General features: G+C 38.6%; 1 protein-coding gene across 1 annotated transcript in view; it reads right to left on the bottom strand.

Annotated features, from left to right (window-relative positions):
- Nucleotides 1-10,807: 10,807 nt before the first annotated feature.
- LOC143650657 (uncharacterized) overlaps nt 10,808-15,064 on the bottom strand; it is a 33,359-nt gene continuing 29,102 nt past the window's right edge. The window contains exons 2-4 of the mRNA XM_077121709.1: nt 14,243-14,369; nt 13,520-13,703; nt 10,808-13,139 (exon numbers count right to left, since the gene is read on the bottom strand). Coding sequence (XP_076977824.1) covers nt 11,438-13,139; nt 13,520-13,703; nt 14,243-14,369 — 2,013 coding nt within the window. The 3' untranslated portion in view covers nt 10,808-11,437. The remainder of the gene's footprint in view (nt 13,140-13,519; nt 13,704-14,242; nt 14,370-15,064) is intronic.

The raw sequence follows: 15,064 nt of genomic DNA on the forward strand, positions 1-15,064 counted from the left end.
ATAATCAATAACTCATAATATCATCACATAGTTGTATATTCATCATCATGATAATTTCTTAGAACAATTGATCAATTAAGAAAAATAAAAAAATAAAAAATTCATACATACCATACCCTTTACCCCTCCCTTTCACTGATCACTAGCATTTCAATCTACTAAATTTATTTGAACATTTGTTCCCCCTATTATTTATTTTTAATCCATATGTTTTACTCATCTGTCCACACCATAGATAAAAGGAGCATCAGACACAGGTTTTCACAATCACACAGTCACATTGCAAAAGCTCTATCATTATACAATCATCTTCAAGAAACATGGCTACTGGAACGCAGCTCTACATTTTCAGGCACTTTCCTCCAGCCTCTCCATTATACCCTAACTGAAAAGGTGATATCTGTATAATGTGTAAGAATAACCTCCAGGATGACCTCTTGACTCTGTTTGGAATCTCTCAGCCATTGACACTTTATTTTGTCTCATTTCTCTCTTCCCACTTTTGGTCTAGGTTTTCTCAATCCCTTGAAGCTGAGTCCCAGTTCATTCTGGGATTTCTGTCCCATGCTGCCAGGAAGGGAGTCATGTCCCACACAGAGAGGGGGAGAGCAGTGAGTTTGCTTGTTATGTTGGCTGAGAAAAGAGGCCACATCTGAGCAACAAAAGAGGTTCTCTTGGGGGTGACTCTTAGGCCTAATTTTAAGTAGGCTTAGCCTATCCTTTGTGGGGTTAAGTTTCATGTGAACAAACCACAAGATTGAGGGCTCGACCTATTGCTTTGATTGTCCCCACTGCTTGTGAGAACATCAGGAATTCTCCACATGGGGAAGCTGAATTTTCCCCCTTTCTCGCCATTCCCTCAAGGGGACTTTACAAATACTTTTTTATTCACTGTTCAAATCACGCTGAGATTTATCGGGGCATGACTCTGGACAAACCCACAAATCTCATGCCCTACTCAAGGTTCCATGTACTTATGATGTTCAATTAAACTGTCCACATAAGTTATACTAGGAAATGTGCTACTGAAAATATAAATTTTGTACCAAATAAATTTTTGCTTTAGTCTCACGCATAAGTTTTAAAATATGAATTATTTTCCATTTATTTTAATCACAGGGCATGATAGTACTAAGACACCCTAGGGTATCTTCTGTACTCCAGGAAAACTCTTCTTTACCTCCATTGTGTAACTGCAGTCCTATTTCCCCTGGATTGTCAGGATTAATCACCCCAGACAGTACAGTGGGCCCCTTCCTTGCCTGGTGACTCAGAGGCATGAGAAGCCCCAAGTGGTCAGGTGGCAGTCTTCATTCCCAGTTCAATGGAATCATTGTCTCTCCTGGGAGGAGCACTCCTCCTTTTGGAACTAAGACCTGTAGAACAGCAGAGCATAAGGTTTCAGGGACAGAAAGCAAAAATGTTTCTAGTGGATCACCAGGGGTGGTAGTGAGTGGTGCCACTCCTGTATTTCCACCCCTTGATTTCTGGACCTGTGAATCCTGGCTATAGGAGAAACACTGCCAGAGTGGATGCTGATTCAGAGCATACACAGCTTCCTGGAGAACACTACCCACCCCTGCCCCTCACACACACCTAGTTGGCACCATAACTGGGTTTTCAAAAAAACATTCCACCATCCTATCAACCCAGCTGCCTCTGGATGATGTGGAACATGGTAAGACCAGAGAATTCCATGAGCAGTGCCCATTCCCACACTTTATTTGCTGTGAAGTGGGTTCCTTGATCAGAAGCAATGCTGTGTGGAACACCACGATGGTGGATAAAGCATCCTATAAGCCCATGGATGGTAATTTTATGGGAAATAATGCATGCAGGGGAAGCAAACCCATATCCAGAGTATGTGTCTATTTTAGCTAGAACAAATTATTGTCCCTTCCATGATGAAAGTGGTCCAACATAATCAACCTGCCACCAGGTAGCACACTAATTACCTCTGGGAATGGTGCCAGATCATGATCTGAGTGTGGATCTCTGCTGCTAGCACACTGGACATTCAGCAATGGCCATAGCTAAGTCAGCCTTGGTGAGTGGAAGTCAACGTTGCTGCGACCATGCATGATCTCCATCCCCACCACCAGGCCCACTTTGTTCATGAGCCCATTGGGCAATGGCAGGAATGGCTGGGGAAAGAAAATGACTTGTATCCACAGAACAGGTCATCCTATCCACTTGATTATTAAAACCTTCCTCTGCTGAAGTCACCGTCTGATGAGCATTCACATATGACAACAAATATCTTCACATTTTTTGCCACTCAGAAAGGTCTATCCACATACCTCTTCCCCAGACCTCTTTATTGCCAATTTTCCAACCATGTTCCTTCCAAGTCCCTGACCATCCAGCCAAACCATTAGCAATGGCTCATGAATCTGTACTCAATGTACCTCTGGCTAGTTCTCCCTCCAAGCAAAATGAACAACCAGGTGCACTGCTCAAACTTCCGCCCACTGGGAAGATTTCCCCTCACCACTGTTATTCAAGGACATCCCTGAAAGGGGCTGCAGTGCTGCAGCTATCCATTTTCGGGTGGTACCTACATATCTAATAGGGGACTGAAAATAATAAAATTAATAGATCAAAAAAAGATTAAACAAATTCAATTAACGTTTTTAAACAATGAATATTATTTGAAATTTAAGCAGTATTCAACAATGGTCCAACACAGTAACTCTAGTATCCAGGTAGATTCTCATGAGCAGTCAACCCTACATAATGGAAAGACATGCCTGCTTTAAGTAACTTTTCCAGAGAATTTAAAACAGTCCATGTAATCATTATCAATGCCTAATTACATAACAAAAGGGGAAACCACCAGATTCTATGTGACACCTGCTCAAAATCTTTAACATAACCTATGAATTATTTTCATTAAAACATCACCTGGAAATCAATAGGCCAAATCCATGATCTTGAGGCTTGCTTTTGTTAAACTTATGTATGTATCAGAGAAGCTTATCCTACCTACAGGTATGCCTAGGAGTCAACCCCAGAGGACTTCTTTTGTTGCTCACATGTGGCCTCTCTCTCCCTGTCCCAATTCTGCAAGTGAAACCATTGCCCTCCCCACTATGTGGGACTTGACATCCAGGGATGAAAGTCTCCCTGGCGGTATGGAAGATGACTCCCAGGGATAAGCCTGGCCCTGCACTGTGGGATCAAAAATGCCATCCTGACCAAAAGGGGGAAAAGAAGTGTAACAAATAAGGTATCAGTGGCTGAGAGTTCAAATCGAGTTGAGAGGCTACTCTGCTTCACTTAGACATTGCTACCTATCATAATCTGTCAAACCCCAACCACACCCATTCCTGCCAATCCTAAAGAATAACTAGGGCATTATATAAGATTCTAAAGGTTCCATGCACTAGGGTAACTTTCCAGAAAACTACAACCTCCAAATGGGTCCCTGGACCAGAAAAGTCCTGAAATACAAACAGGCCAACCTCTCCAGAACATTAACTAGTTCCATCTCCCTACCCCATATTATCGACAGCGCCTTCCAACATGAAAAAGTTAGAATGGGCATAGCCCAAATACCCCTAGAAAGTAGGAAAAAGATCAAAGGTGATAGTGGAATTATACAGAGAAGGTGGGATTTAACAAACAAGTATGAGTGCTGAATCATTATATTGTTATTTCTGTTGGTCTCCAGTGTCTTGGAGCACCTAGAAGAAAAAAACAAAAAATCATGGAACTGTGACCCATAGCAATCTTTAAAATCTGTTCTATCATTACTTCTTAAAATGTACTTGGAAATTTATTGCTTTTTTGTATATATATTATATTTCACAACAAAAAATGTTAAAAAATATATATATATTAATAGACACAAGTGACAAATCAGTATTGAAATATACAAATCCTATTAAATCCCAATTCAAATCATTCAATAGCAAACTTTTTAAATTATGGCATTCAGCAGGGGAATTAATACTACTTTTATATTTGTTTGAATATATTAATATTTAGCTGTGATAATAGCATTATATTATTTTTAGCTGTGATAGCATTATATTATACTTATGTTGAAAAATACTTTGAAATACTCATGGATATGATATATTAGAGAATTGCTTAAATGAGCATATAAGTTTGATTAAACTGCTCTCATTTTATATACAAAGGGCTACTTAAGGGATTTTGGGGTAGATTATCTTAATCATGAGACATAATGAAGTCCCAAACTCTCAAAATTTATATTCCTTATACAGGAATCAAGGTTCAGGACAGCGTAAGTCATCTCTTCACACATGAAAGCACTTTAGCTGTGTTTTCTATTATTTTAAATGTTAATACCTACTATTTTAAGTATAGTTCTGAGATTTCCCATTCTGCCAGGCAGAATGCTACAAACACAGGGAGGGGGCAAGCTTTCTGTCTTCTGAAATAAGCCAATAAATTTCCTGCTGCTAGGCCAATTCATTGTGTGGTATTTGTCCTAGCAGTCAGGAAACAAAGACAGCACCTCTATATCCAGAACCCAGAGTAAATTATTTTGCATCAAGTTTATACCTTGAATCAAGAATCCCTGGCATATGAGCAATGCTCAAAAATTGGCATCAAGTAAAGAATATGGTCTCTGAGCAAGAAAGACCTGAACAACGATTTTGACTCTGTCCCTTGCTCAGTTTGTATTCTTAGTCATCTACCTAAACAAACAGGTCTCAGGTCACTTGTAAAAGAAGATACTGAAGGTACTTATCGTACAGAGTCTGTTACATACTTTAAACGAGTTACACTATGGGAAACACTTAAACAATATTCAATATACAGTAAGAAATAGATCGCTTATTTAGTTAGCAAGTGAGATAGGCAACAGCAGCCCCAGACAACTAAGAGTTGGCCTGGCACTCACTGCTGGATCAAATCTTACCCTGTTGAAGAGAAACAATTTCATATACCTCCATCATAAGACAAGGCTACTCAGTGATTGTGATGAACCAATTAAAAGACAAGGACAGGACTTCCAGGTCAAGATGGCGGCTTAACAACATGCGCATTTTAGTTCATCCTCCAGAACAACTACTAAATAACCAGAAACAGTACAGAACAGCTCCTGGGGCCACAACAGTGACCAGACAGACAGAGTACCCCAGTCTGTACAGGTTAGATAGGCTGCGAGCACCGCCCCCCTGCCCAAACCATGAATTCCCAAAGCTGCAACAGCCAGCGCCCCTCCCCCACAGGCTGCTTCCCAGAGGGGAAATGAAAGGACTTTACCAGCAGCAGGGACTGGGCACAATCAAATGCCAACTGTGGAACTATTTAACAAATTCTGACTACTAAAAATAGGCCCCCAGCTTAGGTGAACCTAATCAAAGCGGAGGTTGCTCATTTTTGCCCCGGCACCAAGGGGGCAGGACTGACAGAAAAAGGGAGAAAAAAAAAAGAAGGAAACAGAGGTTTTTGTGACTGTGTATCTACAAAGGATTGACAGCCTCTGGATACAGCGGCAGGACTTTTCAGGCTGCAACTGCACCAGGCATAGGCAGAAGTGAGCTCTTTGGGGGGCTTATCTGGAGCCTGTGCCTTCCCCAGGGGAGGGGTGAAGCCCAACTCAGGTGGAATCCCTCCATCAAGGAATTCAGACACCAGGGCTTGGTAATTAGAAGCCATTAAAACCAGCCTACAACCCCTCCTCTGTCTCCACCATGCCCCCAGCAGGGAGAGTCTGCCAAAGTTAAAGGTACAGCATCATCTTATGCTGGTGGGACCTGCAGTCAGACAAGCACCACACACAGGGCAGGACAAGAAAAACAGAGTCCAGAAACTTCACAGGAAAGTCTTTTGACCTGCTGGGTCTCACCCTCAGGGAAAACCGATGCAGGTGACTCTTTCCTCCTGATAGGAGGCCAGTTTGGTCTGGGAAAATCTGGCTGGGGTCTATAATATCTAAGTAGACCCTCCTAAGTGTGTGTGGGTGGGGGAAGGCACCACACAAGCAGGGCAAGAAACAAGAAAAGAAGAACTGAAAAATTCTCCTCTGTTAAACAAAACTTAAGCTAAAGGTCCAGATAAAGCTGAACGGAATGTCAAAGAACAGACAACAAATTCATCCAGCAAGAAAACCCTAGATAAAAGAAGTGAAAGCAATCTCCAGAATAAACTAATTAAGGTAATTAAATGCCTAGTCACCAGCAAAAAAAGAACAAATCACACTAGGAAAATTGAAGATATGGCCAAGTCAAAGGAACAAACCAAAAATTCAAATGACATACAGGAGCTGAAACAATTAATGCAGAATGTACAAACAGACATGGAAAACCTCATCAAAAACCAAACCAATGAACTGAGGGAGGATATAAAGAAGGCAAGGAAAGAACAAAAAGAAGAAACTGAAAGTCTGAAAAAACAAATCACAGAACTTATGGGAATCAAAGACACAGTAGAAGAGATGAAAAAAACAATGGAAACCTACAATGGTAGATTTCGAGAGACAGACATAGGATTTCAAAACTGGAGGACGGAGCATCTCAAATCCGACAAGAAACAGAAACTATAGGGGAAAAAAATGGAAGAATATGAGTAGGGACTGAGGGAATTGAAAGACAATATGAAGCGCACAAATATACGTGTTGTGGGTGTCCCAGAAGGAGAAGAGAAGGGAAAAGGAGGAGAAAAACTAATGGAGGAAATTTTCACTGAAAATTTCCCAACTCTTATGAAAGACTTAAAATTACAGATCCAAGAAGTGCAGTGTACCCCAAAGAGAATAGCTCCAAATAGACATACTCCAAGACATTTAACAATCAGAATGTCAGAGGTCAAAGAGAAAGAGAGGATCTTGAAAGCAGCAAGAGAAAAGCAATCCACAACATACAAGGGAAGCCCAATAAGACTATACGCAGATCTCTCAGCAGAAACCATGGAGGCGAGAAGACAGTGGGATAATATATTTAAATTATTCAAAGAGAAAAACTGCCAACCAAGAACTCTATATCCAGCAAAACTGTCCTTCAAAAATGAGGGAGAAATTAAAACATTTTCAGACAAAAAATCACTGAGAGAATTTGTGACCAAGAGACCAGCTCTGCAAGAAATACTAAAGGGAACACTACAGACAGATACGAAAACAGAAGAGAGAGGTGTGGAGAAGAGTGTAGGTAAAAAGAATGTTAATGGATTAAACTTTCCAATCAAAAGACATAGTCTGGCAGAATGGATTAAAAAACAGGACCCATCTACATGCTGTCTCTACTCAAAGGACACGAGGCCAAGGACACAAATGGACATTTACATACCAATGTTTATAGCAGCATTATTAATAACTACCAAGAGATGGAAACAGCCAAAATGTCCATCAACAGACAGTTGACTAAACAAACTGTGACATTTACATAAGATGGAATATTATGCAGCTGCAAAACAGAATAAAGTTATGAAGCATGTAACAACATGAATGGACCTTAAGGACATTATGCTGAGTGTGATTAGCCAGAACCAAAAGGACAAATACTGTATGGTCTCACAGATATGAACTGACATTAGTGAATAATAAACTTGGAATATTTCCTTGGTAACAGAGACCATCAGGAGACAGAAATAGAGTAAGATATTGGGTAATTGGAGCTGAAGGGATACAGATTGTGCAACAGGACTGAATATAAAAACAGAAATGGACAGCACAATATTACCTAATTGTAATGTAATTATGTTAAAACGCTGAATGAAGCTGCATGTGAGAATGATAGAGGGAGGAGGGCTGGGGACATAAATGAAATCAGAAAGAAAGATAGATGGTAAAGATCGAGATGGTATAATTTAGGAATGCCTAGAGTGTATAATAATAGTGAAATGTACAATGTACAAATTTTAAAAATGTTTTTGCATGAGGAAGAACAAAGAAATGTCATTATTGCAGGGTGCTGAAAATAGATGATAATTAATACTTTAAAATATCACCTTATGTGTGAGACTAAAGCAAAAAATGTTTATTACAAAATTTAGATTTTGACTAGAGCATTTCCTAATATAACTCATGTAGATAGTTTGATTGAATGTCATTAAGTACTTGGAATCTCAGGTAGGACATGAGATTTTGTTGGTTTGTCCAGAGTGATGCCCCGATGAATCCCAGAGTGATTTGATCAGTGACTGGAAAAGTATTTGCAAGCCACCTTCAGGGAATGGTGAGAGTGGGGAGAAATTCAACTTCCCCAAGTTGAATTCTTGATATTCTCACAAGCAGTGTGGACAACCAAAGCTATAGGCTGAGCCCCCAGTCTTGGGGTCTGTTCATATGAAACTTAACCCCACAAAGGATAGGTCAAGTCTACTTAAAATTTAGGCCTAAGAGTCACCCCCAAGAGAGCCTCTTTTGTTGCTCAGATGTGGCCTCTCTCTCCAGCCAACATGACGAGCAGTCTCACCACCCTCCCCCTCTCTGCGTGGGACATGACTCCCAGGGGTGTGGACCTTCCTGGCAACGTGGGACAGAGATCCTGGAATGAACTGAGACTCAGCATCAAGGGACTGAGAAAAACCCTAGAATGAGCTGAGAATTAACATCAAGGGATTGAGAGAACCTTCTTGACCAAAGGGGGAGAGTGAAATGAGACAAAGTGTCAATGGCTGAGAGATTCCAAACAGAGTTGAGAGGTTATCCTGGAGGTTATGCTTACACATTAAGTAGATATCACCTTGTTGTTCAAGATGTAGTGGAGAGGCTGGAGGGAACTGCCTGAAAATGTAGAGCTGTGTTCCAGTAGCCATATTTCTTGATGATGATTGAACAATGATATAGCTTTCACAATGAGTCTCTGTGAATGTGAAAACCTTGTGTCTGTTGCTCCTTTTAGCTACTATATCAACAGAAGAGTAGAACATATGAAATAAAAATAAATAATAGGGGGAACAAATGTTAAAATAAATTTAGTTTGAAATGCTAGTGGTAAATGAAAGTGAGGGGTAAGGGGTATGGTATGTATAATCTTTTTTTTTCTCTGTTATCGTTTTATTTGTTTTTCTGTTGTCTTTTTATTTCTTTTTCTAAATCGATGCAAATGTTCTAAGAAATGATGAATATGCAACTATGTGATGATATTAAGAATTACTGATTGTATATGTAGAATGGAATGATATCTTAATGTTTTATTTTTTTAATTAATAAAAAGTTAAAAAAAAAAAAAGACAAGGACACTCTGTAATGTCTCTAAAAGCACTACAACAGAACAGTCCAAGCCACAAAAATGACTAAATATTTCCCCCTTCTTGCTAAAATGACTGGTGCTTCCTGGCCAATTAATTCTAGCTTGACAGCACTCTTTCTGCCTTTTAGATAACTATTATGATTACCAATCACAGAATTAAATTTGCCTCCTTACAACATTCAACACAAGGTTGTGCTTCCCTTAGTATTCAACCAAGTCACCTAACACAAGCTCAAATTTCTATAAAAAATCCTTTGAAACACTCTTATGGATACACCATACAATCATTTAGAATTTTATATAATCATTCATCCTGACTGCTACAATCTAATACATCCCTCCATTTTACACAGCTGATCACTGTGGTCTTTAGCTAAAGGGCACTGATTTAAGTTTTTGCTACGAAGAATGATTAAGAAGTTGTTTTACAGACAAAAAGCTAAATAAAAAATAAAAATTAAATCTTAAAAAAATTAAAAAGCCAGAACTTGTAGATGACTTGTAATATTAACTCAGAATGTATAATCCTTAAATTGATGAAATTATGAAATTAATCAAACAATCCATAATGCAATAGGATTATGTATCACTGTAATAAATGAAAAACAGAAAATACTTATTACTACATAACTTATTTGAAAACAGTTAATAGGAAACATCTACAGAAGGTACTGGTTTACCAAAAAAAAAAAAAAAACAGTCACTGCTTTTGATCACACAGAATCAAATAAAAAACTGGACACATACTGAGGGATTACCTTCAATTATAATAGGAAATTCACAATCTTTCCCTGATATGTGGAAGGTCGTGATTTGCAGCACATGAAAGGACTGAGTCAAAGCACTCCCCCCACAGTAGAGGAAGTACTTCCCATGTGGTTTTATTTGGCTGCACCATTGCAGCGGTCACAGGGGAATAAGGAACACATAGCCACTAGCAGTATTAACAGAACGTAATGTTTATTATACAAATTAGACCCCATACAATTACAGTCTAAAAAGAAAGGCATCAGAAACAGAAAATAATCCCAACTTTAACATTCAAAATCAGTGGCCTCATAGACACATTAGAGCTTCTGAACTCCAGGATTTATTATTGGCATGGAGTTTTTGCAGATGTCTATGGAAACTACTTCTGAGAAAATGCAAGGAGTTGGTGTTGAGTTTTGAGGAATCTCGTGATTAGTAGAGTCAAGAATCAGGAAAATTAGCAGGAAGCTGGTATCCATGATATGCCTATGCATCTGTGCTGTCTCCCTTTATGGTGGCCCAAAACCTGAGTAATGGCTTTCTTACTTCTGCCTTCCAAATCTTACCCAAATTAGGGTATTGGTGAATTCTAACACGAAACCACAAAGGAACTGAATTCTGGAAAATGCAGTTTCCAACATTAACGATGTATAGACATATCATCCAGAAGACGATATTTAACACTAGATTTTATTGTCATATTCACTTAATATGATCTGAATCCCAGCCAGAAGCAAGGACAAAGGCAAAAGGGCAAAAGATGAAAATAACAATTTACATTTGACTGTGATAAATTTTTCATACTTACAGTTTCAGGCCATTTACTTACTAGCAAGGAAAGTAGAGTAAGGGTCTTCTAGCAAAAAAAAAAAAAAACAAAGAAGAAGAAAAAAGAAAGGAAAAAAACAACTTTTCTCAGTAAGAAAGGATAGAATATATATATATATAATTTGTAAATGATATCTAATACCTACCATATGAGACCAGTAATAAAATTTCAACAAATATCAAATGTAATTTTCTAATGTCTCCTTATTTACAGGGCAATTAAAAGCGATTTAAAAAATTAAGTCTAATTTGCATATTAAAATACACTTTATTATTACCAATGGATCCAACAGATAGATTAAATTCTTGATTACTTAAATTATAAAAAATAAACTCTACTCATTAAAACATTCGTAGTACTGGTAAAAGATCATTTAAAGAAGCATTCTGTCATGTCAATATTTTATTTCCAAAAGAATTGGAAACCCAGTTTAGGAATTCACTTTTAAAATGAAGTACTATGTCAAGATAATGTCATTGATAAATTTCATAAGATTTCTGTCATGGTTTGAAACTTCTGGACAATTATACATGACTTAATTAACATGAGGCACCCCCACATTACTTTTCTTTTTTGCCACATTACTTTTATTTACAGGGCTTCCCACCAGTGTGAATTCTCAGATGTTCTCATAAGAATAAGAATTAAAGGCTTTCCTTTTGTATTTTTAACGCTTACAGGGCTTTTATCAAGTATGAACTCTCATATGTTTTTGTAAAGATGAAGGCCACTTGAAGGTTTTCCCACATTGGCTGCATTCATAGGGTTTCTCTCCACTGTGTGTTCTCACATGTTTCAGCAAGGAAGAGGACCAACTGAAAGCTTTCCCGCATTTTTCACATTTATATAACTTCTCTCCAGTGTGTATTCTCACATGTCCTCGAAAGGATGCAAGCCAACAAAAAGCTTTCCCACAATACTTACATACATAGGGTTTCTCTCCAGTATGAGTCCTTTCATGCTTTCGAAATGAACTAGGACAACTGAAGGCTTTCCCACATTGTTTACATTCATAAGGTTTCTCTCCAGCATGCATTCTCAAATGCCCTTCAAGGTATGCAAGCCAACGGAAGGTTTTCCCACAAAATTTACATTCATAGGGCTTTTCTCCACTGTGAATCCTTTCATGTCTTCGCACTGAACTGGGACAACTGAAGGCTTTACCACACTGTTTACATTTGTACGGTTTTTCTCCAGTGTGCGTTATCATGTGTCTTCTAAAAGCTGACAAACAAATGAAGTATTTCCCACATTCCTTACATTCATAGGGTTTCTCCCCAGTGTGAATTCTTTCATGTATTCTAAACGATTGAGAATAACTGAATGCTTTACCACATTTTTTACATTCGTAGGGTTTCTCTCCAGTGTGAGTCCTTTCATGTCTTCGAATGGAAGTGGGACAACTGAATGCTTTACCACATTGTTTACACTCATAAGGTTTCTCTCCATTGTGCATTCTCATATGTCCTTGAAAAGATTCTAGCCAACTAAAGGTTTTCCCACAATACTTACATTCATAGGGTTTCTTTCCAGTATGAGTTCTTTCATGTCTTTGTAATGAACTGGGACAACTGAAGGCTTTCCCACATTTTTCACACTGGTGGAGTTTCTCTCCAGTGTGCATTCTCACATGTCTTTGAAAAGATTCAAGCCATCTGAAGGCTTTTCCACAGTATTTACATGCATAGGGTTTTTCTCCAGTGTGAGTTCTTTCATGTCGTCGAAAGGAATGGGAATAACTGAAAGCTTTTCCACATTGTTTACATTCATATGGTTTCTCTCCAGTGTGGATTCTTTCATGTCTTCGAAAGGAAGTGGGACAAATAAAGGCTTTAGCACACTGTTTACATTCATACAGTTTCACTCCAGTGTGTGTTTTCATATGTCTTCCTAAGGATGAAGGATAAATACACTCTTTCCCACATTCCTTACATTTATATGACTTCTCTCCACTATGATTCCTCCCACGTCTAGAAAGACTGCTGAACTCACTGAAGACATTTACATGCTTCTTGCAAGCATAGGTTTTATATACAGTGTGAGTTTTTATATGTTGAGTGAACCAATAGAAATGAATAAAGATTTTTCCACAAAATTTACAGACAAAGGATTTCTTTCCACTGTGAGTTCCCCCAGGTATGCTCAAGTAGGAGGGAGAACTGCAGACCTGCCCACATTCCTGATATTCATATGGTTTGTGTCCAATATGAGATCTGATGTGCCATTTAAGGAATGCATGATGCAGGAATACTTTTCCACACTCACTGCATTCATACGTATGTATTCCAGGAGTCTTCTTGTACAGATAAAGGTTTGGAATCTGACTCAAGGTTTCTTTACATTGATTACCTTTATTGCTTTCAAGAAGTCTCTGCACCACATAATTTCTGCTAAAAATGAGAAGTACATTATTAATGGTCTTATTAATGACTTCGTATTAATAGGTTTAAGAATTACATTTCTTTTTCATTCTAAGTATAGGTTTTCTGCCATGTCTGAATTTTTTGAACATTCAATAAACTGAATACTCTAGAAGAAGGCATGACAATAACCATTATTAAGTCTTTCTAATATATAATTCTCCCTGATAATGTTTAGAACCAAATTATGCTTCAAACACTAAACAATTATGTCACATTTAAGAAAACATTTTTGGTGAAAACTCTGAGAATAAATAAAATTGAAGTTGGGCTTATATATTTTGTTTCTGTGTATAATTTCATGATATACTAAGATTCAGAATACTGCTTTCTCTTTGAGTGTAACTTACCTCAGATGTCTCCCCTTGTTTTTGTGCTGATTTTCACAGTTATGGTCTTTCCAATTTTTTTCTAAAATACAAACCCAGGAATCATTTCTTGTGAACTTTGCTATTATCTGTTCTTTGGACATGTTTTGCCCAAAAATATTCCCCTGAGAAACTGATCCATTGGCTTTAAATTGAGTCTCATCATCTGAAACAAAACAGGTGATAAATTCTTATTTAGGAGACAGTATACGTGAAAAGAGAAACACTGAGGTGCTTAAGTGCTTCAGAACATCATCAGCAACAGATTCAAGTGGTCAAAATGACAGGCAATTTAATAAACACAGTTAAACTATCATATTAAAAAATAACAAGGGTGGTACAATGATGGCTCAGTGGCAGAATTCTCGCCGGGTTCAATTCCCAGAGGCTGCCCATGCCAAACACACACACACACATACACACACAAAATAATAATAACACTTGCTATGCCCCAAAATCACCTGTGAAGACTCCTCACCAATGACATTAAAGCTCTGAGTCATACCAAAAGACGAAGAAAAACTCAGTTTAAAACACAAATGTTCACCGTTAAGGAAACATTACATTCTAGGTCCACAATGGCCACAATTATGTCTACCTTATGCACTAATGTATTTCTTTTCCACATTCCAAGTTTTAGAACAGACTTGATGAGCAAGCAATACTTCTTTAAATTACTAAACAAAGGAATGATGTCCTCCTTACCTACTGAAGAGAGGTTCCTGAAGGTTTCCAGCATCACATCTCTGTAGAGGTTCCTCTGAGAAGAACTCAGCAAAGCCCACTCCTCCAGGGTGAAGTTCACAGCCACATCCTCAAAGGTCACTGAGTCCTAAAACATTCCACACGTACACAGGAGGATGTGTGGAACATAAGATTTATAAACAATTCATTTAAAATTCATAGAAAATGCTGTGGACTCCCAATATTTAATCTGTGACTTGGTCGTCAGAGCTCTTACTGTCCACACATGTGGGGTAGCTGATGGCTGGTTAGCTGATGGCTGGGGGTAAGCGGCCGTACTGAGTCAGTCACATAGACGCAGAGCACACAGCACACGACTCAGGAGACAACCCTCAGGGGAAAATGGAAGGCGTATGCTTTATTCAGGAAGTGCATGGGCTTATATAGGCTGGGAGCATGCAGGGACACGTCAGGCTGGGATTGGTGGCCGTTGTTGCTAGGGCGGAGGGCAGATTTCAGGTTAGCCATTTTGTGTTGCCTTGCATCAGCCACGGCAGCCATGTCAGCGATGTTTTATGGCTTCTCCAACAATAGTGATATTTTATGGCTTCTCCAACACACACACACTTCCTCATAGATTTAACAGCACCACGAACATGGTGAACTTATCTCTACATTTGTACCACATTTTTTTCAAGTCTTATTGTTCCTCTAACAGCAGGACCCAGAGCCCTCTGAAGAATGAGAAATGCTGTAACAATGGAGAAAGTATTTCCATCTTAGACGTTTCAGCCCTCTGTTGGCAAAAGAGCATGACAGCCCAATTTCTCATATTAATAGTAA

This window comes from Tamandua tetradactyla, chromosome 11, assembly GCF_023851605.1.
Source record: "Tamandua tetradactyla isolate mTamTet1 chromosome 11, mTamTet1.pri, whole genome shotgun sequence".
NCBI classification, from domain to species: Eukaryota; Metazoa; Chordata; class Mammalia; order Pilosa; family Myrmecophagidae; genus Tamandua; species Tamandua tetradactyla.